Source organism: Callithrix jacchus, chromosome 22 (assembly GCF_049354715.1).
Source record: "Callithrix jacchus isolate 240 chromosome 22, calJac240_pri, whole genome shotgun sequence".
Classification (NCBI taxonomy): domain Eukaryota; kingdom Metazoa; phylum Chordata; class Mammalia; order Primates; family Cebidae; genus Callithrix; species Callithrix jacchus.
In genome coordinates, this window is record NC_133523.1 from 33,281,377 (window position 1) to 33,305,181 (window position 23,805).

At 46.0% G+C, this 23,805-nt stretch overlaps 1 protein-coding gene across 1 annotated transcript; it reads right to left on the reverse strand.

Annotated features, from left to right (window-relative positions):
* Positions 1–1,883: 1,883 nt before the first annotated feature.
* ZNF875 (zinc finger protein 875) lies at positions 1,884–22,562 on the reverse strand. Its single transcript, XM_054250186.2, is given in 7 exon segments — positions 1,884–3,318; positions 3,320–3,902; positions 12,491–12,586; positions 13,049–13,175; positions 21,240–21,403; positions 21,823–22,017; positions 22,435–22,562. Coding segments are annotated over 6 exon segments (2,076 nt in total). The 5' UTR covers positions 21,851–22,017; positions 22,435–22,562; the 3' UTR covers positions 1,884–2,240.
* Positions 22,563–23,805: the final 1,243 nt, after the last annotated feature.

The following is a 23,805-nucleotide window of genomic DNA, read 5'->3' on the forward strand; positions in this document are numbered from 1 at the left end:
GAGGTTGCAGTGAGCCGAGATCGGGCCATTGCACTCCAGTCTGGGTAACAAGAGCAAAACTCCGTCTCAAAAAAACAACAACAAACAAAACTGCCCACAGTCAGGACAAGAATGTGAGCCCCTGAGTGAAAGTTCCAGACTAAAGCAGCATTCTTCCCCACCTCTAGTCCCTGAAATACTGAAAAGTGCACCCATGTCAAGATCCTAGTAAGTCAAGATTCTTATGTGGAAGCAAGGGGAAGTTCTTGAGAATGCATCCAATCCCCTGCCACAGAGAGCCCTCTAATGGCTAAGGCCAAAGAATCTTCTACAAAAGGAATGTGGGTACTAGGGTAGAACTGATTGCTGCTTAACTCTGTGAAATTGGGCTTTATTACTTTCAGAAGAAATCAGACAATTTTTTAAAAGGCTCTACAAACATATAATAGGTTGCTTTAGTGGGGAAATTTACAAGTTCAGCATTCTTTGGATGATAATTGTGGTTTGGTAGTTGACAATTACATTAAACAGTTCTTCCCTGGACATAATTATCAGGAAAGTTAGAGATTATCTTGGATATTTCATACCTAGGTGCTGAAATTTAAGATTCTCCATTCTTTTTCTTTTTCTTTCTTTTTTTTTTTTTTTTTGAGACAAAGTTTCACTCTTGTTGACCAGGCTGGAGTGCAATGGCACAATCCCAGTCACTGCAACCTCTGCCTCCTGGGTTCAAGCAATTCTCCTGCCTCAGCCTCCCAAGTAGCTGGGATTCCAGGTGTGTGCCACCATACCTGGCTAATTTTGTATTTTTAGTAGAGACGGGGTTTCTCCATGTTGGTCAGGCTGATCTTGAACTCCTGACCTCAGATGATGCACCCGCCTCGGCCTCCCAAAATGGCAGATTCTCCACTCTTTTTATTGAGACATGGTCTCTCTCTGTCACTCAGGAGTGCAGTGGGGCCATTTTGTCTCACTACAGCCTTAACTTCCTGGGCTCAAGCAGTCCTCCCACCTCAGCAACCCAAGCAGCTGGTACCACAGACGCATCCACCATGCCTGGCTAATTTTTTAATTTTTTGTAGAGACCACATCTCACTGTGTTGCCCAGGATGCTCTTGAACTCCTAAAGTCAAGCGATCCTCCTGCCTCCGCCTCCCAAAATGTTGGGATTACAGGTGGGAGCCACCTGGCCTGGCCAAGTCTCCATTCTTGACTAGGTATGCTTTCAAAGAAATTTGGGGTATATATGCCTATATCCTCATATGTCAGTAATTGATTATTGGCAGGCCGTTTGCCCTTTATTTTTCTTATCTCATATCACCAAGTCCAGCACTAGTTTGAGTTTGGTCATTTCCACAGATTAGGGCAGTGGTCCTGAAAGTATGCCAACTGTGTTGCTGCACTGCTAAAACAAGTCATGGTGGTGCCGTGTCCATCGTGGTCTAGTCAAGACAGGAGAACCACATGGGAGTTACATTACAGGAAACTGAGTACATAATGTGGAGGGCGGAAAGTGCACCAAGGGAGAGATTTGTAACTTGAGGAAACAGCCTACACTCTAGAGCTTAGAGAACAAAGAGGAAGAGATGGATTTGCCACTACCTAAGAGCTCTCAGGAGGGCTTTCAGCCCAGCAGTAACTGGTTTTGGCAGTCTAGTGCTGGGAGAATGGAAGGAATTTGCAAGCAAGGCACAGCTCCACTCTACTGCTAGAGAGCTACTGACAGAATTGGAAAATAAAATGCCAAGTCCCTCTCCATTTATGCCTTTTAGTCTCTCTTAAATGGACATTAAGGCAAAGGAAGCTGGGAAATGTCTTTAGCAGAGTCCCAGCCCCAGCATCACAGAATGGAGAATGGCATGGCTGGAGCGGAAACATGACAGGAAAATAAGCAGCATATCATCTTTTTAAAATTTGATGGAAAATAAGTTTATTCATATCATTTTCCAAGTTTGTTTTTCCTCCCAGAAACTTTTCTTAGAAATGTTATTACTTCCGGCTGGGCATGGTGGTGCACGCCTGTAATCCCAACACTTTGGGAGGTTGAGGTGAGTGGATCATGAGGTCAGGAGTTCAAAGTCAGCCTGGCCAATATGGTGAAACCCCGTCTCTACTAAAAATACAAAAATTAGCCAGGCATGGTGGTGCACGCCTGCAATCCCAGCAATGACTGACGAAGCCACAGTGCTGTGTCCTCTGGTATCTGATGAAGTATGACTCCTGGCTAAAGGCTTTACCATATTCCTGTACACATAAAGTTTCTATCCTGAGTGTGTCCTCTGATGTCTGATTAGATTTGACTTCCAACTAAAGCCCCGCCCACATTTTCTGCAAATATAAGGCTTCTCTCCTGAATGTGTCCTCTGGTGTCTAATGAGGTATGACTGCCGGCTAAAGCCTTGCCCACACTCCCTGCACACATGAAGCTTCCCCCCTGAGTGTTCCCTGTGGTGGTTAATGAGAGTTAACTTATCACAAAAGGCTTGCCCACACCCCCTGCACACAAAGGCACCTGAGTGTGCCCTCTTGTGCCTAAATAGGTTAGGCTTCTGCCGAAACCTCCTACCACACTCCCTGCACGTAAAAGGCTTTTCCCCTGAATGTGTCCTCTGGTGTGAGATGAGGGTGGATTTATCATTAAAGCCTCGTCCACACTCCCTGCATACAAATGGCTTCTCCCCTGAGTGTGTCCTCTGGTGTGTGATGAGGGTTGACCTCCGGGTAAAGCCTCGCCCACACGCCATACATACAAATGGCTTCTCCCCTGTGTGTGACCTCTGGTGTTTGTTAAGGTTTGACTTCAGGCTAAAGCATTGCCCACACTCCAGAAAGACATAAGGTTTAACCCCTGAGTGGGTCCTCTGGTGTGTTTTAAGGTTTGATTTCCAGCTAAACTGACGCCAACATTCTGTGCATACATAAGGCTTCTCTCCTGTGTGTGTCCTTAAGTGTCTGATGAGGTGTGACTTCTGGCTAAAGCCTTGCTCACACTCCCTGCAAGTGTAAGGCTTCTCTCCTGAATGCGTCCTCCTGTGTCAGATGAGGTGTGAATGCTGGCGAAAGCCATGCCCACATTCCCTGCAAACATAAGGCTTCTCCCCAGTGTGCGCCTTCTGGTGGGTGATGAGGTTTGACTTCAGGCTAAAGCTCTGGCCACATTCTTTGCACACATAAGGCTTGAGCCCTGAGCGTGTCCGCTGATGTGTGAAGAGGTTCGACTTCCAAGAAAAGCCTCGTCCACAGTCCTTGCACACATAAGGTTTCTCCCCTGAGTGTGTCCTCTGATGTGTGATCAGGTTTGACTTCCAGGTAAAGCCTCGCCCACATTCCCCACACACGAGGCTTTCCCCCAGAGTGTGTCCTTGGGTTTCCGATGAGGACTGACATACTGCCAAAGCTCTGTCCCCACTCAGTGTACACGTAAGCTGTCTCCCCTGTTTGTGTCTTCCGGAGGCTAAGTAGGTTTGACTTCTTGATAAAGCCTGGCCCAAACTCTTCATATTTGATTTCTCCAAATCCTAAGACTTCTAAGCCATGCAATCCTTTGTCTGTTTCCTCAAGGTCGGCCTTCTGTTCAGGGCTGGGCCCTATATCCACCACTATGTCGTCTTCCTTGGACCATGCTGGCTGTTCTTCAGGTGGGCTGGAGAGTGCCTTTGAAGTGCCACTTTCGCTTACTCTCCCAAACTGGACTTTGGAGTCTTCTCCCTCTTGAGTCCATTCTGCTCTGCCACTCAAGCAGAACGGATCTTGCTCTTGTTTCTGATCTTCCGGATAGTGTGTTCCCTGCTCGAGAGGATTTCCTGCACATAAACTTGAAAACAGCTGAGGGAGATGACTCAGCCACAGGTGTTGGCTGAGAGCTTGCTGACTGGAGAATATCAGAGGGCAGGAGAGACAAAGTTGAATTTCCGGCTTTGATCCTGCTGAAGAAGGAACATTTTCAGACGGGTCATATGTAGGGCTATGTAGGCAGTTTTGCCTCGTCCACTGGTCATTCATACCATGTTTACATCACAAGCGCTCTCCCAGTTAGACATCCTTCCCAACATTCATTTTTCCTTTCACTTCATGCATTACATTTTCTTTTGATGTTGTTGTTGTTTTTGAAACAGAGTCTCGCTGTCACCCAGGCTGGAGGGCAGTGGTGCCATCTCGGCTCACTGCAACCTCTACCTCCCAGGTTCAAGCGGTTCTCCTGCCTCAGCCTCCCGAGTAGCTGGGATTACAGATGCCCACCACCACACCCAGCTAATTTTTGTATGTTTAATAGAGAAGGGGTTTCATCATGTTGGCCAGGCTGGTCTCAAACTCCTGACCTCAGATGATCCACCTGCCTCAGCCTCCCAAAGTGCTGGAGTTACAGGCAGGAGTCACTGTTCCCAGCGCTATGCATTATGTTTTCTATTCCAAGAGTTGGCAAACTCACCTGACAGGCCAAATCTAGCCTGAAACCTGTTTCTATATGGCCTGCCAGCTAAAAATGGTTTTTACCTTTTTAAAAAGGGGTTGAACTCAAAAGAGAGAGGCAGAAGGGGAGAAAGAAGTAGGGGGAGGAGGAGAAGGAAAAGGATGAGGAGAAGAAAGAAGTGACAAAGATTGCATGTGTTCTCAAAAACTTAAATATATACTAAGTGACCCTTTATAGAAAGACATGTTGACACCTATCCTATTGCAATGTAGAAAATTCATACAAAACTCTTTTCATTTTCATATTATCTGACAAAAACTATTCACAAGTTCTAGAAATCAACCAAAAGGATAAAAATAAATTGAGAAATATTTATTCATGAAAAACACTGGCCTCAGGTAAGAATGGTAAGATTCTTACCATTCTTACCTGAGGCCAGTGTTTTTCATGAATAAATATTTCTGAGACATTATTGCTGGAGTTGCTCTTACCCTCATCCCCCTCCCACTAGCTTGGTTAATGCAATGTTTATAGTAGAGCAGATTATAAAATGATCAGGGTTGCTGCTACCAGAGGGGACTCACTTGATTTAGAGTGGATGGTGAGAAACCAATGCCCAGTAGAGCTATCATTAAAAGTCATGACCTAGGTAATGAGTGAACAGGAATGGCCAGCAATTGCTGTCTAAGGCTGCAATCTTGGTTGAACCAAGAAGACTGGCAGATGATCCAGAAATTTGGCAAGAAGACTCTTAAAATTAGACAGCCAGAGAGGGGCTTGACAAGCCCTCCACACAACTCTGGCTGACTGGAAGGCTCTGGCAAAAGCAGGAAAGACAGCAAGCGGGTGGGAGCAAGCTATCCACACATCCCTGCCCGATAAAGAGGCTACAACCAGGGCAGAGGAAAAATAAGAGGTCTCAGTGGTAAGTAAAAAGCCTTGAAATCCTTAAAAACAACCTGAACTTTGAATGTACTTCCCAACCCACACACCATATAGGGGGGAAGGCTTCCTAACTCAGATCTTTAAGTGCCAAAGACAGCTTCAAGTGCCAATTCTTGCAGGCCACTAAGCTCTGCAGCCACAAAGTTGATATCTAGGAAGCCAAGATTGAAAATAAACAGAAGAATAAAATTTAAAAATCATGCAGAAGCATCGTTTTCACAGAGGAGACATATTCCACAAATTTAGTCTAGAAAAGTGACTAGACAAACAAAAAGCAGCAATGACAATCTTCAGGCAGGAAATACATTCAGGTATCAGAGGGAGTGCAACAGAACATCTAAAATATCCAGGTTTCTAAGAAACAGGAAAGAGTAACCCATACTCAGGAAAAATGCAGTCAGCAGGAACTGTCACTGAGTAGGTCCAGACTTAAGGAAAAAAAAAAGACCCCAAAGCTGCTATTATACTATGTTCAAAGGGCTGAAGGAAACGGTGTAATAGGTTTGGCTCCATGTTCCCCACCAAGTGTCGAACTGTAATCCCCAGTGTTGGAGGTGGAGTCTGGTGAGAGGTGACTGGACCATGGGGGCAGTTACTCCTGAATGGTTTAGCACTATCCCCTCAGTGCTGTTTTTGTGATGGTAAATGAGTCCTCATGGGATCTGGTTGTTTAAAAGTGTACTCCCGCCACTCTCTTGCTCCTGCTGCAGCCATATGAAGTACCTGTTCCCACCTCACCTCACACCATGACTGTAAGTTTCCTGACGTCTTCCCAGAAGCTGAGCAGATGCCAGCATCATGCTTCCTGTAAAGCCTGCAGAACTGTGAGCCAATTAAACCTACTGTGTTTATAAATTACCCAGTCTCAAGTTTTTTGTTTTGTTTTTTCTTTTTTTTTTTTTGAGACGGAGTTTCGCTCTTCTTACCCAGGCTGGAGTGCAGTGGTGCAATCTCAGCTCACCACAACCTCCGCCTCCTGGGTTCAGGCAATTCTCCTGCCTCAGCCTCCTGAGTAGCTGGGATTACAGGCACGTGCCACCACGCCCAGCTAAGTTTTTGTATTTTTAGTAGAGACGGGGTTTCACCATGTTGACCAGGATGGTCTCGATCTCTTGACCTAGTGATCCACCCGCCTCGGCCTCCCAAAGTGCTGGGATTACAGGCGTGAGCCACCGTGCCCGGCCTGTTTTTTCTTTTTTTTTTTTTGAGATGGAGTCTCACTCTGTCACCAGGCTGGAATACAGGGGCACGATCTCGGCTCACTGCAACCTCTGCCTCCCAGGTTCAAGTGATTCTTCTGCCTCAGCTGCTGGAGTAGCTGGGACTACAGGCACCTGCCACTGTGCCCAGGTAATTTTTGTATTTTTAGTAGAGACAGGGTTTTACCATGTTGGTCAGGATGGTCTTGATCTCACCTCATGATCTGCCTGCTTCAGCCTCCCAATGTGCTAGGATTATAGGCATGAGCCACCATGCCCGGCCAAAGCTTTCTTTATACTAATGCAAGAACAGTAATGCAACATACGCAGTGTGTAAAAATTAAAGTATAATAACAGTGATTCAACAAATAGAGAGTATCAGGAAAGAAACTGTTAAAGAGAAACCAAAAGAAATTCTGTAATTAAAAAGTAAAACAAGAAAAACTTAAAAACTACTAGAGCATATCTGTGTGCAACAGAATGAGCGAGCTTGAAGACACAGCAATAGATATTAACGAAACTGAAGAACAGAGTGAAAAAAATACTAAAGAGAAATAAAGAGCACCAGAAACCTGTGGGAAACCATCAGGCAACCAACCTATGTCTAATGGGAACTCAGGAAGAAAAGAGAGAGTAAAGAGCAGAAAAAAACACCTCAAAAAAGGCTAAGAACTTCCTAAGCTTAATGAAAAACATTGATCCAAGAATCTCAACAAATCCCAAGTAAGATAAACATAAATAAACCCCCAGCTAGATACATCATAGTCAAACACGTGGGGAGCATGAAAGGCAAGTTGTGAATGCAGCAGGAGAAAAATGACTCAGCACGTAAAGTGGGGAAAACAATATGATTAATGTTCTAGCCGAAGTGCTAAAGAAGGAGGGACATGAACTAAGGAGGAGGAAACAAATGAAAGGCATCTTAATTGGAAAAGAAGAAGTAAAAAAAATCTCTTTGGTTCACAGATTATGTAATTTTGTACATATAAAATTTCAAGAAAGCAACTAGAAGTCATCATACTTAGGCCCTAAGATAAATATATAAAAAATAATTGTATTTCTATATATTAGCAATGACTATTCTAAAAATGAAACTGAGAAACAATACTATTCACAATAGCATAAAAATAATAAAATGCTGGCCGGGCGTGGTGGCTCAAGCCTGTAATCCCAGCACTTTGGGAGGCCGAGGCGGGTGGATCACGAGGTCAAGAGATCGAGACCATCCTGGTCAACATGGTGAAACCCAGTCTCTACTAAAAATACAAAAAATTAGCTGGGCATGGTGGCGCGTGCCTGTAATCCCAGCTACTCAGGAGGGTGAGGCAGGAGAATTGCCTGAACCCAGGAGGCGGAGGTTGCAGTGAGCCGAGATCGCGCCATTGCACTCCAGCCTGGGTAACAAGAGTGAAACTCTGCCGTAAAAAAAATAAAAATAAATAAATAAAATGCTAAGGAATAAATGTGACAAAGTAGCACAAAGTTGGTAAACTGAAATTAAGGCTGGGCACGGTGGCTCTTCTGGAATCCCAACACTTTGGGAGGCTGAGGTGGGAGGATTGCTTGAGGCCAGAAGTTTGAGGCCAGCTTGGGCAACACAGTAGGATGAAAAAAGAGAAGCGAAAGACAAAAAGGAAAGGAAAGGAGGAAAAGAATAAAGATTTTTTTTTTTTTGAGATGGAGTTTTGCTCTTGTTGACCAGGCTGGAGTGCAACGGTGCAATCCCGTCTCACTGCAACCTCTGCCTCCTGAGTTCAAGCGATTCTCCTGCCTCAGCCTCCCAAGTAGCTGAGATTACAGGCATGTGCCACCACACCTAACTAATTTTGTATTTTTAGTAGAGATGGGGTTTCTCTATGTTGGTCAGGCTGGTCGCAAACTCCTGACCTCAGGTGATCCGCCTGCCTCAGCCTCCCAAAGTGCTGGGATTACAGGCATAAGCCACCACGCCCGGCCAGAAGAAATGGTATTTAAAAGAAAATTAACAAACACTGTTGAATGAAGTTAAAGTTCCAAATAAATAGAGAAATAGTCATAGATTGGAAGGCTCAATATTATTAAGATGGTGATTCTCCCCAAAATTATCTGTAGACTCAACATTATCATGGTGAAACCCTGTCTCTACTAAAAATACAAAAATTAGCCGGGCGTGTGGACACACGCCTGTAGTCCCAGCTACTCGGGAGGCTGAAACAGAAGAATCACTTGAACCTGGGAGGCGGAAGTTGCAGTGACCGGAGATCATGCCACTGCACTCCTGGCTGGGTGGCAGAACAAGACTCCATCTCAATAAAATAAAGAGGCCAGGCTCAGTGACTCACGCCTATAATCCCAGCACTTTGGGAGGCTGATGGGGGCGAATCACAAGGTCAGGAGTTCAAGACCGGCAAAGCCTGGTCAACACAGTGAAACTTCGTCTCTACTAAAAATACAAAAATTAGCCAGGCGTGGTGGCAGGCATCTGTAATCCCAACTACTTGAGAGGCTGAGACAAGAGAATTGCTTGAACCCAGGAGTAGGAGGAAGCAGTGAGCCAATATTGGGCCACTGCACTCCAGCCTGAGCAACACAGCAAAACTCTGTCTCAAAAAACAAAACAAAACAAAAAAGACAAGCAGGTAAGTAAGCCCCAGATTGGGACATCTGATAATAGAGTTTATCTCAATGATTTACTTTAAAAAATTTTAATCAGCAAGAAGAAAAAAACTAAAGAATTGAAAAGTCTTCATAAAATACCAAACACCATGGCCAGTCAATGAATGAACATATAAAAAGATGCTCAAACTCAATACTAAGCAAATTACAACTACTATGAGAGGCCATTTCATACCTAAAAAATGATCAAAACCTAAAGTCTGACCACACAAAGTATTAATAAGGATGCAGGGCACTAGAATCCTCATATGATAAAATACTATGTGAGTATAAGCGATTGCTATAGGTTGAATTCTGTTTCCCCAAAACTGACATATTGGAGTCCAAACCCCTAATATCTCAAAAGGTGACCTTATTTGGAAACAAGGTAGTTGCAGATGTAATTAGTTAAGGTGAGGTCATTAGAGTGGGCCCAAACCCAGTAGGAATAATGTCCTCACAAACAAGGAAAATGTGGACAGAGACACACACGTGGGGAGAATGCTATATGAAGATGAAGGCAGATATCGGGGTACTGCTCCTCCACACCAGGATTGCCAGCAAACCACCAGAAGCTAGAGGACAGACGTGGGACAGATTCTTCCTCACAGCCCTCAAAGGGAACCTACCCCACTAACACCTTGATCTCTACGTCTAGCCTCCAGAGCTGTGAGAAAATAAACTTTGGCTGGGTGTGGTAGCTCATGCCTGTACTCCCAGCACTTTGGGAGGCTGAGGTGGGCAGATCACCTGAGGTCAGGAGTTCGAGACTAGCCTGACCAACACGGTGAAACCCTGTCTCTACCAAAAATACAAAAATTAGCCAGTTGTGGTGGTGTGCGCCTGTAATCCCAGCTAATCAGGAGGCTGAGGCAGGAGAGTGGCTTGAACCCAGGAGGCAGAGGTTGCATTGAGCCAATATTGCGCTGTCGCACTCCAGCCTGGGCAACAAGAGCGAAACTCTGTCTCAAAATAAATAAATAAACAAACATCTGTTGCTTAAGCCACTCAGTGTGTGGTACTTTGCTGTGGCAACCCTAGAACACTCATGCAACAACTTTGGAGAATAGTTTGGCATTACCTTATCAGACTGAACAGGTGCACATTCTTTCACTCAGCTGTTCTCCTAGGTACATGCCCTAGATAAACAAGAGTTTATGTGCCTAAGGACACATCTATCGGAACGTTCACAGCAACATTCTTTTTTTTTCTTTTTTTTTTTTTTTTTTGTTGAGACAGAGTTTCACTCTTGTTACCCAGGCTGGAGTGCAATGGCGCGATCTCAACTCACTACAACCTCCGCCTCCTGGGTTCAGGCAATTCTCCTGCCTTAGTCTCCCGAGTAGCTGGGATTACAGGCACGCACCACCATGCCCAGCTAATTTTTTGTATTTTTAGTAGAGACGGGGTTTCACCATGTTGACCAGGATGGTCTCGATCTCTTGATCTCGTGATCCACCCGCCTCGGCCTCCCAGAGTGCTGGGATTACAGGCTTGAGCCACCGCGCCCGGCCCTTTTTTTTTCTTTTTTTGAACAGAGTCTTGCTCTGTCACCAGGCTGGAGTGCAGTGGCGCAATCTCGGCTCACTGAAACCTCCACTTCCTGGGTTCAAGCGATTCTTCCGCCTCAGCCTCCCGAGTAGCTGGAACCATAGATGCGTGCCACCACGCCCAGCTAATTTTTGTATTTTTAGTAGAGACGGGGTTTCACCATGTTGGTCAGGATGGTCTCGATCTCTTGACCTCGTGATCCGCCCACCTCGGCCTCCCAAAGTGCTGGGATTACAGGTGTGAGCCACCGCGCCCGGCCCACAGCAGCATTCTTTAATTGGTCAAAAGAATACACTGGTAAAAATGTAACTGTCCAACAAAAATGGAATGGATAAATGAATCGTATTATAATTATGCATATAATACAATATTACGTAGCCATAAAATGAATGAAGCAGAGCTACATATACCAACATAGTACAAAATTAGCATCAGTGAAGAAGGCAAACTAGCTGGTCATGGTGGCTCACGCCTGTAATCCCAGCACTTTGGGAGGCTGAGGCAGGATAGGATTATGAGGCCAGGAGTTCGAGGCCAGCCTGGCCAACATAATGAAACCCCGTAGAAATATAAAACTTAGCCAAGCATGGTAGCACGTGCCTGTAGTCCCAACTAGTCAGGAGGCTGAGGCAGGAGAATCGCTTGAACCTGGGAGGCAGAGATGGTGGTGAGCTGAGATCGAGCCACTGCACTCCAGCCTGGGCAACAAAGCAAGACTCCATCTCAATTAAAAAAAAAAAAAAAAAGCAAATACAGAAGAATGCACATAATATGAAGACATTGATACAGGATTTTAAAATATTCCAACAACAATACAGATGATTTAGCGATTCATGCATATGAAGGCAAGAATAAAGCCAGGCATGAGAATTATAAATCCCTAATACTGAAAAACAATTCCCTTGGAGGGATGGGTATAGGATACCATCAGGGAAGGGGAAATGGGGGCTTTGACTGTTTAGGTAATTTTTTATTTCTTAAGCTGGGGCATTGGCACATGAGTATTTATTTTATTATTAGTCATAGCTTATGTATTGTGTAATAAATTATGGGAAGTGGAGATATGGTGATATTTAATCTTAGCATACAAATAATTTCTAGATACTAGAAAGTATCTAGAAGGGTTGTAGACTTAATATTCATAAGGTAGATGCAGGTTTGTTTGTTTGTTTGTTTGGTTTTTTTTTTTTTTTGAGACAGAGTCTCACTCTGTTACCCACACTGGAGTGCAGTGGTGCAATCTTGGCTCACTGCAACCTCTGCCTCCTGGGTTCAAGTGATTCTCCTGCCTCAGCCTCCTGAGTAGCTGGGATTACAGGCACGCACCACCACACCCAGCTAATTTTTGTAGTTTTAGTGGAGACGGGGTTTCACCATGTTGGTCAGGATGGTCTCAAACTCCTGATCCCATGATTCGCACTCCTCGGCCTCCCAAAGTGCTGGGATTACAGGCATGAGCCACTGCCCCCGGCAAGGGGAGATACAGTTTTTAGATCAAGTGAGAAAGAAGACTATAAATGAGGAAACACTAAGCATTATGGAGAAGCCAAGTGAGGAAGGGAGGCTTCCTGGTGCAGGAAAGAGACAAGGAAACCAGGGAAGTCCCTCCCTCAATTGAAGATTATATTCCGGAAGGAAGGCCATGTCAGGCAACCTTCCCCTTGGCTTAGGAGGCCTGGAGAAGAGCTTCTTCCCAGTATCTGAGAGATGTCTCCTTCTTCCCTATCTGCCAACCTGTAGACTATCCCATCATCCCCACACTGACACTCACCAGGACGGAGGTCCAGAGAACATTTTCTCTCCTCTCTCCAGGGCTCTTCTCCTCGCTTCAGTTGAACAATGAGTTTTGGTTTGGAAGATGGAATTTCTGCTCATAGAGAAGAGAATGAGGAGATTGTTGGTTATGGGCTCAAGAGCCCATTCTAGAACTCAGAGCTGAAATGGGTGAGGAAACGCAGAGCAAACAAAAGACTGATGAACAGTTCTCTCTCTGAAGTAGAAGGGTTAACTAAGGAACAGTGACTCCAATCAGAAAAACAGCATATTATTAACATTTGGTGAACGAAAATCTCCTGCATTTGGATCAAAATAATGTAGAGAGAGAGCCCTCAAGCCTTGGGAAACGGGCATGGAAATGCAGTGTTATCCATAACATGAATAAATCAATCTATCTGCTTTCAATTCTACTAAATCCAAATTTACACAGAGGAAAAAGGTAAATTGTTTTTAAGCTGAATTCTAAGGCAAAGGTGCTCCACAGGTAGCCCTTCCTCAGAGTGGGAAATACTCTGTAGGACAGACTTTAAGTGCCAAGGGAGGACATTCTTACCCAGTGAGACCAGGTGGTTATAGGTTTCCAGCATCACCTCCCTGTGCAGGGTCCTCTGAGCAGGGCTCAACAACCTCCACTCCTCCTGGGTGAAGTCCACAGCCACATCCCTGAATGCCACGAATGCCTTTAACACAAAACACACCTCTGTTCATCCAGGAGCCTGTCTTTCCCACAGTTTAGAATGAGGTCAAGGCCGGGCGCAGTGGCTCATGCCTGTAATCGCAGCACTTTGGGAGGCCAAGGCGGGCAGACCACCTGAGGTGAGGAGTCCGAGATCAGCCTGACCAACATGGAAAAACCCCGTCTCTACTGAAAATACAAAATGAGCCCAGCATGGTGGCAGGCACCTGTAGTCCCAGCTACTTGGGAGGCTGAGGCAGGAGAATCACTTGAACCCCAGAAGTGGAGGTTGCAGTGAGCCAAGATCGTGCCACTGAACTCTAGCCTGGGCAACAAGAGCAAATCTCTGACAAAAAAAAAAGAGAGAGGTTAAAAGGCTTCCCTCAGGGAAGCAGGAAAGATTTCTAGACCCTACTTTGGAATGTGACCTTGGCACCAAGGGGTCAAAGACCATTATTCTCCCATCTCTGCCCAGCCAGCATCACTTAAGCACCTATTGCTGTCAGTATCCCAGGCTAGCTGCCTTGGACGATAAAAACAAAGCCAAAGCCCTTACACAGAGGGAGTTTTAACACTGGGCAGGGAGAAGAAGACATCACACGAGCACCACCACATAGTAAAAAATCATCTTGCTGAGTCTGAAAATGTCTGAGACTGCTTAGTCTCAGTATTTGTTCTACTGGAAGCAGTGACACCTCCGGGGGTTAGGGGCAAATAACTCACCAACATAGATAGTTCCCACAGCAGGACTCATTCCCTCCTCTACCAAATGCTGCCACGTGCCTGCTCAGGCCTACGGAGGGGATGTGGGTGCTGATGAACAGTGTGGACTCAAACTGCACTATCTGGATCTGGATCTGGAGCCCATCTCTGTCCCCAACTAGTGTGACCTCAGGCACTAAATGAGTCACTCAGCACATCAGTTTCTCCTGTGAACTAAAAATAACAGTGCTCATCTCACAAGGTGATGGTGAGGATTAGGATCGCTGTGAAGGACTCACAACAGCCTGCTGCACTGCCTGGCCATTCTATGTAAAATTCCATGTCCTCACATGGGTTTCATTCCCCTCTCCTGCTCCACTGTGCTCCCTTAACCCTCAGATAATACATGATACTCATTTCTCTTTTTTGGCTTCCCGCTAGGCTATCAGTTCCACGTGCACGGCTGGTCCACTGTGACTGCCCTGGTGTCTACGACAGAATCTGCAAACACTTAGCAGTCAAATATTTTTAAAAACTGGAAATGATTTATTATTATTAGACAAGCAACAAAGTTTCAAATGCACCTCTGCTACCTAGAGAGCAGTACTTTGGAGGGCGGGAATATATAACTGTCCTTGGCATGGAAGTTTGGTGAGATTTCCAAATGAGTCTGGAAGTTTAGCACCAGGATTCTTCCCAGCCCAACACTTACTCTCTTTGGGTACAATCTGCAGTCCATAAAGTGGTTTTGTTTGACTCATATAGTGCTTTAAGACTTGTGTTTATATCAATTAAATGTCGGAAGATTTCATATGAAAATCTCAGTCTGGGCCGGGCGCGGTGGCTCAAGCCTGTAATCCCAGCACTTTGGGAGGCCGAGGTGGGTGGATCACGAGGTTAAGAGATCGAGACCATCCTGGTCAACATGGTGAAACTCCGTCTCTACTAAAAATACAAAAAAATTAGCTGGGCATGGTGGCGCGAGCCTGTAATCCCAGCTACTCAGGAGGCTGAGGCAGGAGAATTGCCTGAACCCAGGAGGCGGAGGTTGCGGTGAGCCGAGATCGCGCCATTGCACTCCAGCCTGGGTGACAAGAGTGAAACTCCGTCTCAAAAAAAAAAAAGAAAGAAAGAAAAGAAAATCTCAGTCTATGGGTTCTGTAGCATATCCATCATCTGACCACCCTGGGCTTTGCCCTGCTCTTGGATCACAGTTGGCTGACGGTGACTCATGCTGGTTGGTGATCTATCAGCCAAGGCACACTACTGGAGACCGCCTCACCAGGTTCATTCATTTAGGTACATGTCCTGTCTCTTTGATTTGATGTTTTGCATCCCCTTCTCAGAATGCTGCCATCACGCCTTGAGGGTATGACATGTGTCTCTAAAACTAATTCCACACTGTACCCTTCCCAGGGAAGCTCCCCTACATTTTCTGTCCCCTACCAGCTCTACTATTCTACACTGGCTGGACTACAAAATGGCCTTAAGACTCTATCCACATCCAGTTATATTGATGGCTGTCTCCAAACCAGCCAGTCCCGATGTACTTAATCCCAAGGGAAGAGCACAGATGACTGTGAGCTTGGGTTCTGACCCCTTGTCTCTCTCTGGCTACACTTCAGAACTACCTGGGTGGTGTTTAAATGATGGATTCTCAAGTCCCACCACAAATCAATAAACCTGGGGATGGGGCTTTTGTATGTTAAAGGCTCCTAAAAGTAGTGATAGTTGTGAATCACTGGGTCAGAGAAATTTCAAGAGGGAGAGGTCACTGTAGGACTGAGGATCAGGAAAGTTCATGAGAAAGAGGTAGACACTGTTGAATCTAGTGGTGGGTATGTCAGTGTTCTGTGTACAAGTCTTCCTGTTTTTTCCATATGTCTGAAACTGTTCATAAGTAAACACTGGCGAGAAAAAGACTATTCAGGCACTTGCCTAGTCCCTGTTGTGATCTGCTTTTACGACCCCTTCTCGGGGCATACACACACACACACACACACACACACACACACACACACACGGGGAGCTACATTCGAGGGCAATTAATGTTACTTTAATGTATTTTACACAACTAGTTATTCCTCCAGCCCTGGAACAATTCATGGTTTGTCTGAGAACCACGCAATGGAGGGTGCATTGTAAACACTGTAGGACTGACCCTCATGATCCACTCCAGCTCCCTCCCACTGAGTAGCAACACAGCTAGCAGCCTGGGGGAGTAACGAGTATAGAGTATAACAGTAATTCACCGGCTTGCCAGCTGAAAAATGAATGATAACCAACAAGCCACAAGAAGCCTGCTGCGGGATTCTAGCAAAAGACTTCTTCATTTGTAAGATGGAGTCACAGGAGGTCAGCACTTCCTGCTGCTCAGAAACATGGGCCCAGATTACCCAAAAGAGGCAGCAGGGCTTAGTGCACTGGCTCAATATGTGGTCCCTGAACCTGCAGCACCAGCTTTCCCTGGGAACTTATTAGAAATAAAAATCCTCAGTCCCCATCCTAGGGCTACTGAATCAGAAATTCAGTTGCGGGGAGCCCAGCAATCTTTTTTTGTTTGTTTTTTTATACGGAGTTTTGCTCTCGTCGCCCAGGCTGGAGTACAATGGCATGATCTCAGCTCACTGCAACCTCTGCCTCCAGGGTTCAGGCAATTTTCGTGCCTCAGTCTCCCGAGTAGCTGGGATTACAGACACATGCCACCACACTCAGCTAACTTTTGTACTTTTGGTAGATACGGGGTTTCACTATGATGGCCAGGCTGGTCTCGAGCTCCTGACTTCATGATCTACCCACCTTGACCTCCCAAAGTGCTGGGATTACAAGTGTGAGCCACCGCGCCTGGCCTAAATTGCTAAAGTTCTTTAGGCCACTAAATTGGTATATAGAAGTGAAGTGCTGCCATAACAAAACACCTAAAACACAGTATTAGCTTTGGGAGCAGGACATGGGCAGAGGCTTGGAAAGCATCCAGGAAAACTAATAGCACAGGCTGGAAAAGCAGTAAACAACCTGCTAGCGGGGCCTAGAAAAGTAGTGAGAAAACCGCTCCAGCAGCTTGAACGAGGCAACTCGTGTTCTATATTAGCAAAGCTATTGCCAGCATAACCTTGGAAAACAGAAAATATACCTGACGAATTTTTGGATCTAGCTAAAGAGATCTCCAGAAAGCCTGTTAAACGTTTCAGCTGGATGTTTCTAGCGACATATAATAATATCCAGAAACAGAAGAGCTAAAGGAGCAATTACAGAGCTTGCAAGCTAATTTAGAGGGAATATAGACAAGTCAGGACTTGCTGGCTTGGAAATAAAATTGTTTTGTATCTTCAGTCTCTCCAACCAGCACATGTCTCAAAATAAAAAAATAAACTCAGAGTAAAGATCAAATTAAGAGTTTAGCTCAAAGACCCAAACTTTAGGACCTCTGAAGTGTTAAAGGGATGCCTAGGAGTCTCCAAGCTAGAAAGAAAGGCTTCTGAGATTTTTTTTTTCTTTTTTTTGAGACGGAGTTTTGCTTTTGTTGCCCAAGCTGGAGAGTGTAATGGCACAATCTCGGCTTACAGCAACCTCTGCCTCCCCGGTTCAAGCAATTTTCCTGCCTCAGCCTCCTGAGTAGCTGGGATTACAGGCATGCACCACCACACCCGGCTAATTTTGTCTTTTTAGTAAAGACGGGGTTTTTCTATGTTGGTCAGGCTGGTCTCGAACTCTTGACCTCAGGTGATCAGCCTGCCTCGGCATCTCAAAGTGCTGGGATTACAGACGTGAGCCACCACGCCCAGCTGGTTTCTGAAATTCTTATGAGCACCGTCCCTCAGCACCAACACCTTGCCAAAGATGAGAGGCCTGACAGTGATTCCGCTTCTGTCTAATAGAGCAGTCCCAAATCTGGTACATGGGAAGCCCACAGAGCTTTCAAGGAAGTCCAAAATGATCTAAAACAGTTCAAAATGAAGAGGCCTCCTCCACGCCAAATTCCTGTCCTTTCTGAATGGAAGTGTCTACTGCAGTGTCTCTCTCTGTATATTAGGTTGGGAGTGTTTGGGGTGGAGGGAAACAACTGACTTGTCTTTTTAGTATACAGGTATCTGCCTCAAAAGGGATCCACTGAAGAAGCTTTAGCCACATCCAGGCTGTTATACATAAGATACTGGACTTTAGAGTCTGAAGATAAAACTTCTGGGGATCTTGGGATGGGGGTGAGTTTATCTTGCACGTGGTAAGGGTATGAATCATTGGGACCAATAAATCATGTCTCCCTATATCCACTCCCTTATGTTATCCCCTTCTATGATGACTGGACTTGGCCATGTGACTTTCTTTGGTCAAAAGGACATTAGTGAACATGACGAAAGCCAAAACCATAAAAGTACTTCTTACCTGGGGCTGTCCTCTCTTCCCATGTAGAGAAACCCAAGAGCATGTGACCAAGCCCAAGCCCACGTGGAAGACAACCAAGAAGAAACTAGGCACCCCAGCCAACCAGCTTCCCAACTGTCACACACGGACAGTCCTCCGGCCCCAGTCAAAATGCCAGCCAACTACAGCAAAATGTGTGGTCCCAGCAGAATGCCAGATGGCAAGACCAGGTGAAACCTGCGAAACCTACCTGTGCCTGCCCAAACTACAAGCCTACCAAATTCTGTGCTAATAAGTGATTTTAAGCCATTGATGTTTAGGGCTGTTTATTATGCAGTAAAGGCTGATATGCTGATAGAGGAATCATGTCATATGAAAAATACTTGATGACTATCATGACCACTGGCTTGCTGGTGTGACCATGATATCAAAAACTCCTAAGCCAGTCTTGGAGAGTGGCAGAGTCAGTCCTCCTGTTTCTCACTCACTCCTGGGCATGAATTCATTAAATGGGAAAGGGAGGCCAGCCGCGGTGGCTCAGGCATATAATCCCAGCACTTTGGGAGGCCGAGGCGGGTGGATCACAAGGTCAAGAGATCAAGACCATCCTGGTCAACATGGTGAAACCCCGTCTCTACTAAAAATACAAAAATTAGCTGGGCATGGTGGCGCGTGTCTGTAATCCCAGCTACTCGGGAGGCAGAGGCAGGAGAATTGCTTGAACCCAGGAGGCGGAGGTTGTGGTGAGCTGAGATCGTGCCATTGCACTCCAGTCTGGGTAACAACAGCGAAACTCTGTCTCAAAAAATAAAAATAGGCCGGGCGCGGTGGCTCAAGCCTGGAATCCCAGCACTTTGGGAGGCTGAGGCGGGTGGATCACGAGGTCAAGAGATCAAGACCATCCTGGTCAACATGGTGAAACCCCATCTCTACTAAAAAATACAAAAAATTAGCTGGCCATGGTGGTGCGTGCCTGTAATCCCAGCTACTTGGGAGGCTGAGGCAGGAGAATTGCCTGAACCCAGGAGGCAGAGGTTGCGGTGAGCCAAGATCGCGCCATTGCACTCCAGCCTGGATAACAAGAGCAAAACTCCGTCTTAAAAAAATAAATGGGAAAGAGAACCGATTGACCTGACCTGTTTTTGTTTTTCTCCCCTTTTTTTGCTGAGTGGATAAAAGTGAATGTATCTAAGTTAAAAGTATACATAAGTTGACTCCCCTGTGGTAACAATAAACACACCTGCAGACTGAATAATCGGAACATGACATCAGACAACAGGACGTAACATTTGAAATGAGGACGGTCCTAAATATCTCAGATACTGAAATGAGCCACTAAAGGTTTCTGAAAAGTGATGTTACTGCAATGTTGGGGAAACTGAGGATTACAGAAACATGTGGTGGGTGGCAAAGGACCATGTCAACATTTGGAAACAAATCAGGACGCTACTGAGAACTTTCACATGAGAAGAAAGAGATCTGAGTTGACAGGTCTACCCTGGTTATCAAAACCTGCACAGTGTAATAATTAAAATAAAAACAAATAAAAAATTGCACAGTAAGGCCAGGTGCAGTGGTGGCTCACACCTGTAATACCAGCACTTTGGGAGGCCAAGACCAAGACCAAGACAGGCAGAGGCAGGTGGATCACCTGAGGTTAGGAGAAACCCCACCTCTACTAAAAATACAAAACTCAGTCAGGTGTGGTGGGGGGCACCTGTAATCCCAGCTACTCAGGAGGCTGAAGCAGGAGAACTGCTCAAACCTGGAGGCGGAGGTTGCAGTGAGCCAAGATTGATTGCACCATTGCATCCCAGCCTGGGTGACAGAGCGAGATTCTGTTTCCAAAAAAAAAAAAAAAGCCACGCCTGTAATCCCAGCGCTTTGGGAGGCCAAGGGAGGTGGATCACGAGGTCAGGAGTGCAAGACTAGCTTGGCCAACATGGTGAAAACCGGTCTCTACTAAAAATACAAAAAATTAGCCAGGCATGGTGGCACGCACCTGTAATACTAGCTACTCAGGGCAGATTTGTTTTCAGAGAAGCAGGGAATCTGAAATTTTGTGTGAAATGTCCCAATTGCCAAAAGCTGAAAATGCTCTCAAATGTAGAATTCAGGTCAGACTATGTCAAACTTCTCCTTGTTCTATGTGAATAGCTAGTCTGTATCTTCACCTATGCATATGGATTTATTTATTTATTTATTTATTTATTTATTTTTGAGACAGAGTCTCGCTCTGTCACCCAGGCTGGAGTGCAGTGGCACAATCTCAGCTCACTGCCACCTTCGCCTCCCAGGTTCAAGAGATTCTTCTGCCTCAGCCTCCCCAGTAGCTGGGACTACAGGCACGTGCCACCATGCCCGGCTAATTTTTTGTATTTTTAGTAGACATGGGGTTTCATGGTGTTAGCCAGAATGGTCTCGATCTCCTGACCCTGTGATCTGCCTACCTCGGCCTCCAAGGTGTTGGGATTACAGGCCTGAACCACCATGCCGAGCCACCTATGCATATTTAAAAACCTTAAACCTTAAGCAAGTCCATTAGCCACCATAATCCTTCCACTCTGTAGCAAGAGTCCAGCCTTTGAAACTAACTATGCTTCCTTGCTGCCTCCCACTGGAAAGTCTTCCCCCTAATTTCCAACTTACCAAACCAGTCAGGAGCAGCTGAGACAGCCCTACTTCTGGACAGCCCTCCCCAACCATTTGAAATTAGAGGCATCTCTGCTGTCCCTGCCCTTCATCCACATAACTGAACAATTAAGCATGTATGTCGCTGTACTTTTAAACTGCTCCATATGTGTTGTTCACAATTAACTACTTCATGAGTGATTGCGGTATGGATGGAGCAGAAGGGAATGCTGAGGGAGAAGTGTTAGAATGAGTCCCTCTTCCAAGACTATGAATGAATTTTGCCCAATACCAATTTTTTGCCTCCAGGGCAAGTAAAGGTTATGGGATCCATTCTGTTGACAGCCAAGATGGAATTACAGGTAATTCTCACCTCTTTTTTGGCTCTCAGGAGCTCTGTGGCCATTTTCCTGGTCTCCTGTGGTGTTCGCGCCAAAGGCTCGAGACAGTTGACTTGCCTCAGTTTGGCTGCTGGACCTGTACTGCATTTCCTTACCTCGAGGGCTGTCGAGTGAGACAGGGCCGTAAGCTGACTCACTAAAAGCAACAACAGAATGCAAAGCAAAGGCCTGCAGTTTATGAGGACATTGTGCTGTCTGCTTCCATGTCCCCCTTCATTCTCTGTGTAAGCAATAAACTTGCTGCAATTGAAATGTCTAAGAGGAGCAGAGACCTCTGCCCATATTTTCCCTGGAGCCAAGCCTTTGTTTTAGCTCCTGATGAAAAACAGGTTTAACCAGCCACCTTAAGGGCGCCATTGTATCTTTGGAATGTAAAATCATTGAAATGTAAACTGCTACCACTAGCCCCCTTAAACTGCTTCCTGAGCAGGATATCACAAGCCCCGGATATCTATTTTATGGAGTTTCTGTTTCCTTTCTGTTTTCCCCTTTGTTTCTTTCTGCTGAGATGAGGTAAATGTAAACAAGACAAAAGGTATAAAAGCTGTAACCCACAAAAATAAATTTGCTGCGTTTTGGCCATAATCTTCACGCAGCCCTCCAGACTCTACTTTTCTATATTCTTTCTTTTCCGCGCACTCTCTCTCTCAGGTTGAACGAGACATCTATGTTGGCGGTCTTGGGGACTCCCGCAGGTCGGTAGTCCCCCGGCAGACGTGCCGGACCCCGACAGTCTCCTGAGTGCTCTTTCTGGAGAAGGGAAAAGTTCAGAAGATAGATTTGGGGATGTGAAGATAAGAGAGTGGCCTAGGTGGAAACTCCCTCCCCACGAGGTGAAACACAGTCCCCGCCAGATCCCCACAGTTGGGGTCAGGGATGTCACAGAAATCACTGAGGAAGCCAATTTCCATCCAGAGGGGGCCCAGAATGACCCAGCACCCTCAAGCTTAGCCCCAAGCTCAGGCCAGGGAGTGAAGTCCTTGTCCCCAAGCAACCGAATGCGGGTTTGTTTGTAACCCTGTGGGCTCGAATGAAAGGAAAATGGCCTGGAGGTGCCCACAGGAGAGCGCCCGAGTTCTGAGACACCTCTGCCACTCCCAACCTGCGTCCCCGTGAGTAACACAGGGACACGCAGACGGGCATGCTGATTGCCTATAGGGCACTCACGGAACGCGGGTACACGCTGCGGATCCTAAAGGCAAAGGTCAAGTAACGAGGTGCAGAGGTGTGGAGAAGACGTGAAGTGGGAAGCCTCCCCGAGTGTCAACCAACCTAACGGGCCGGGCTCACTGACCGGAAGTGCTTCTGACGTCAACCGTACACATTGAAGGAGGGTAGCCGAAGTGACCGCAGAGGCCTCTGGGGATTGTAGTTTCAGAGCTAGAGAGACGGACGCGCAGTCGACTTTGCCCACACAGGGTGCCTCTGACCTCTGCACAGCGCACACAACCAAATTTAGGAGCCCACTGTTAAGATGCTAAGAGAGTGATACGGAGAAGTTTCTCTGCTGACCGCGTGAGCATTGCGGGACCGCCGAAGGATTCGGGAAAATGTGGTCCCGGCGCTCTGCGGGTGACCAGTGTGCTCTGACCTTGAGCTGCAGGTGACTTGAGCTCACGATGCAAGTTTCCGTCCTGGTGCGGCGTTCCCAAAGTAGATGCCAGGTCGGGATGGATGCGGCTCAGGGAGAGACGACGCTCTGCGGGAAGTCCCGGCGTGGGGGCGACACCGGCCCTGTATCCCCTAGAGTAGGAAGGTTGCTAGAATAAGGAACCCCAACGCTATTTTTGGGGAGAGCGGGATTGGCTTGGGGCAAACTCACGGAAAGGAGATGGGGGAGACTTGTCGCATGTCCCTAGGATGTTAAGGGATACAGGCTGAACTTGGGGTAAACAGCAAAAGTTCCCCTAGTGATAGTGGTGGTGAGGAACCGAGGCTTGATCCGGAAATTCCCGAGGTTTTTATTGGAGGCTTGGGTATAGGTGCGGCTTGGAGGAAACTTCCGGAGGGTGGGGGTGGAGGTGGGGTGCTGGTGAAGAGGAGGCAGGATGCTGACCGATTGTTCAACAGGGGTGTTTTCTTTTTGCACTGATTTTATTTGTAAAGATATTACATTAAAATACTGTATGTCTTGATTACTGAGGTGTTTTTTTGTGCCCCTTTAAATTCCGCGGGATACAGACCTGGGGGATCTGAACCACGTGTCATATCTGTGCTTTAAGGAGTCCCATTTCCCACTCTTAACTGGCTTGAGATGTGAAAATCCATCTAAATTATATATTTTAAAAAAAATTAGTCATACCCATCAAGGGAACGTGTCTAGTTAAAAATTAACTCAACATAGATAAAAATCAGCAAAAGCAAAAAATTGAAAAAATATTATTTGAAATTAAAAGCCATACAAACCACTGTGTCACTGATGAGTTAAAGAAACTGACCGGCAAACCAGGAAATACACTGGAAGAAGCAATAGTGAAAATATTTTAGATCTAAACCTAGGGAACAAGGCTACCTCAGTGTCCAAAGGTATCAGCTTAA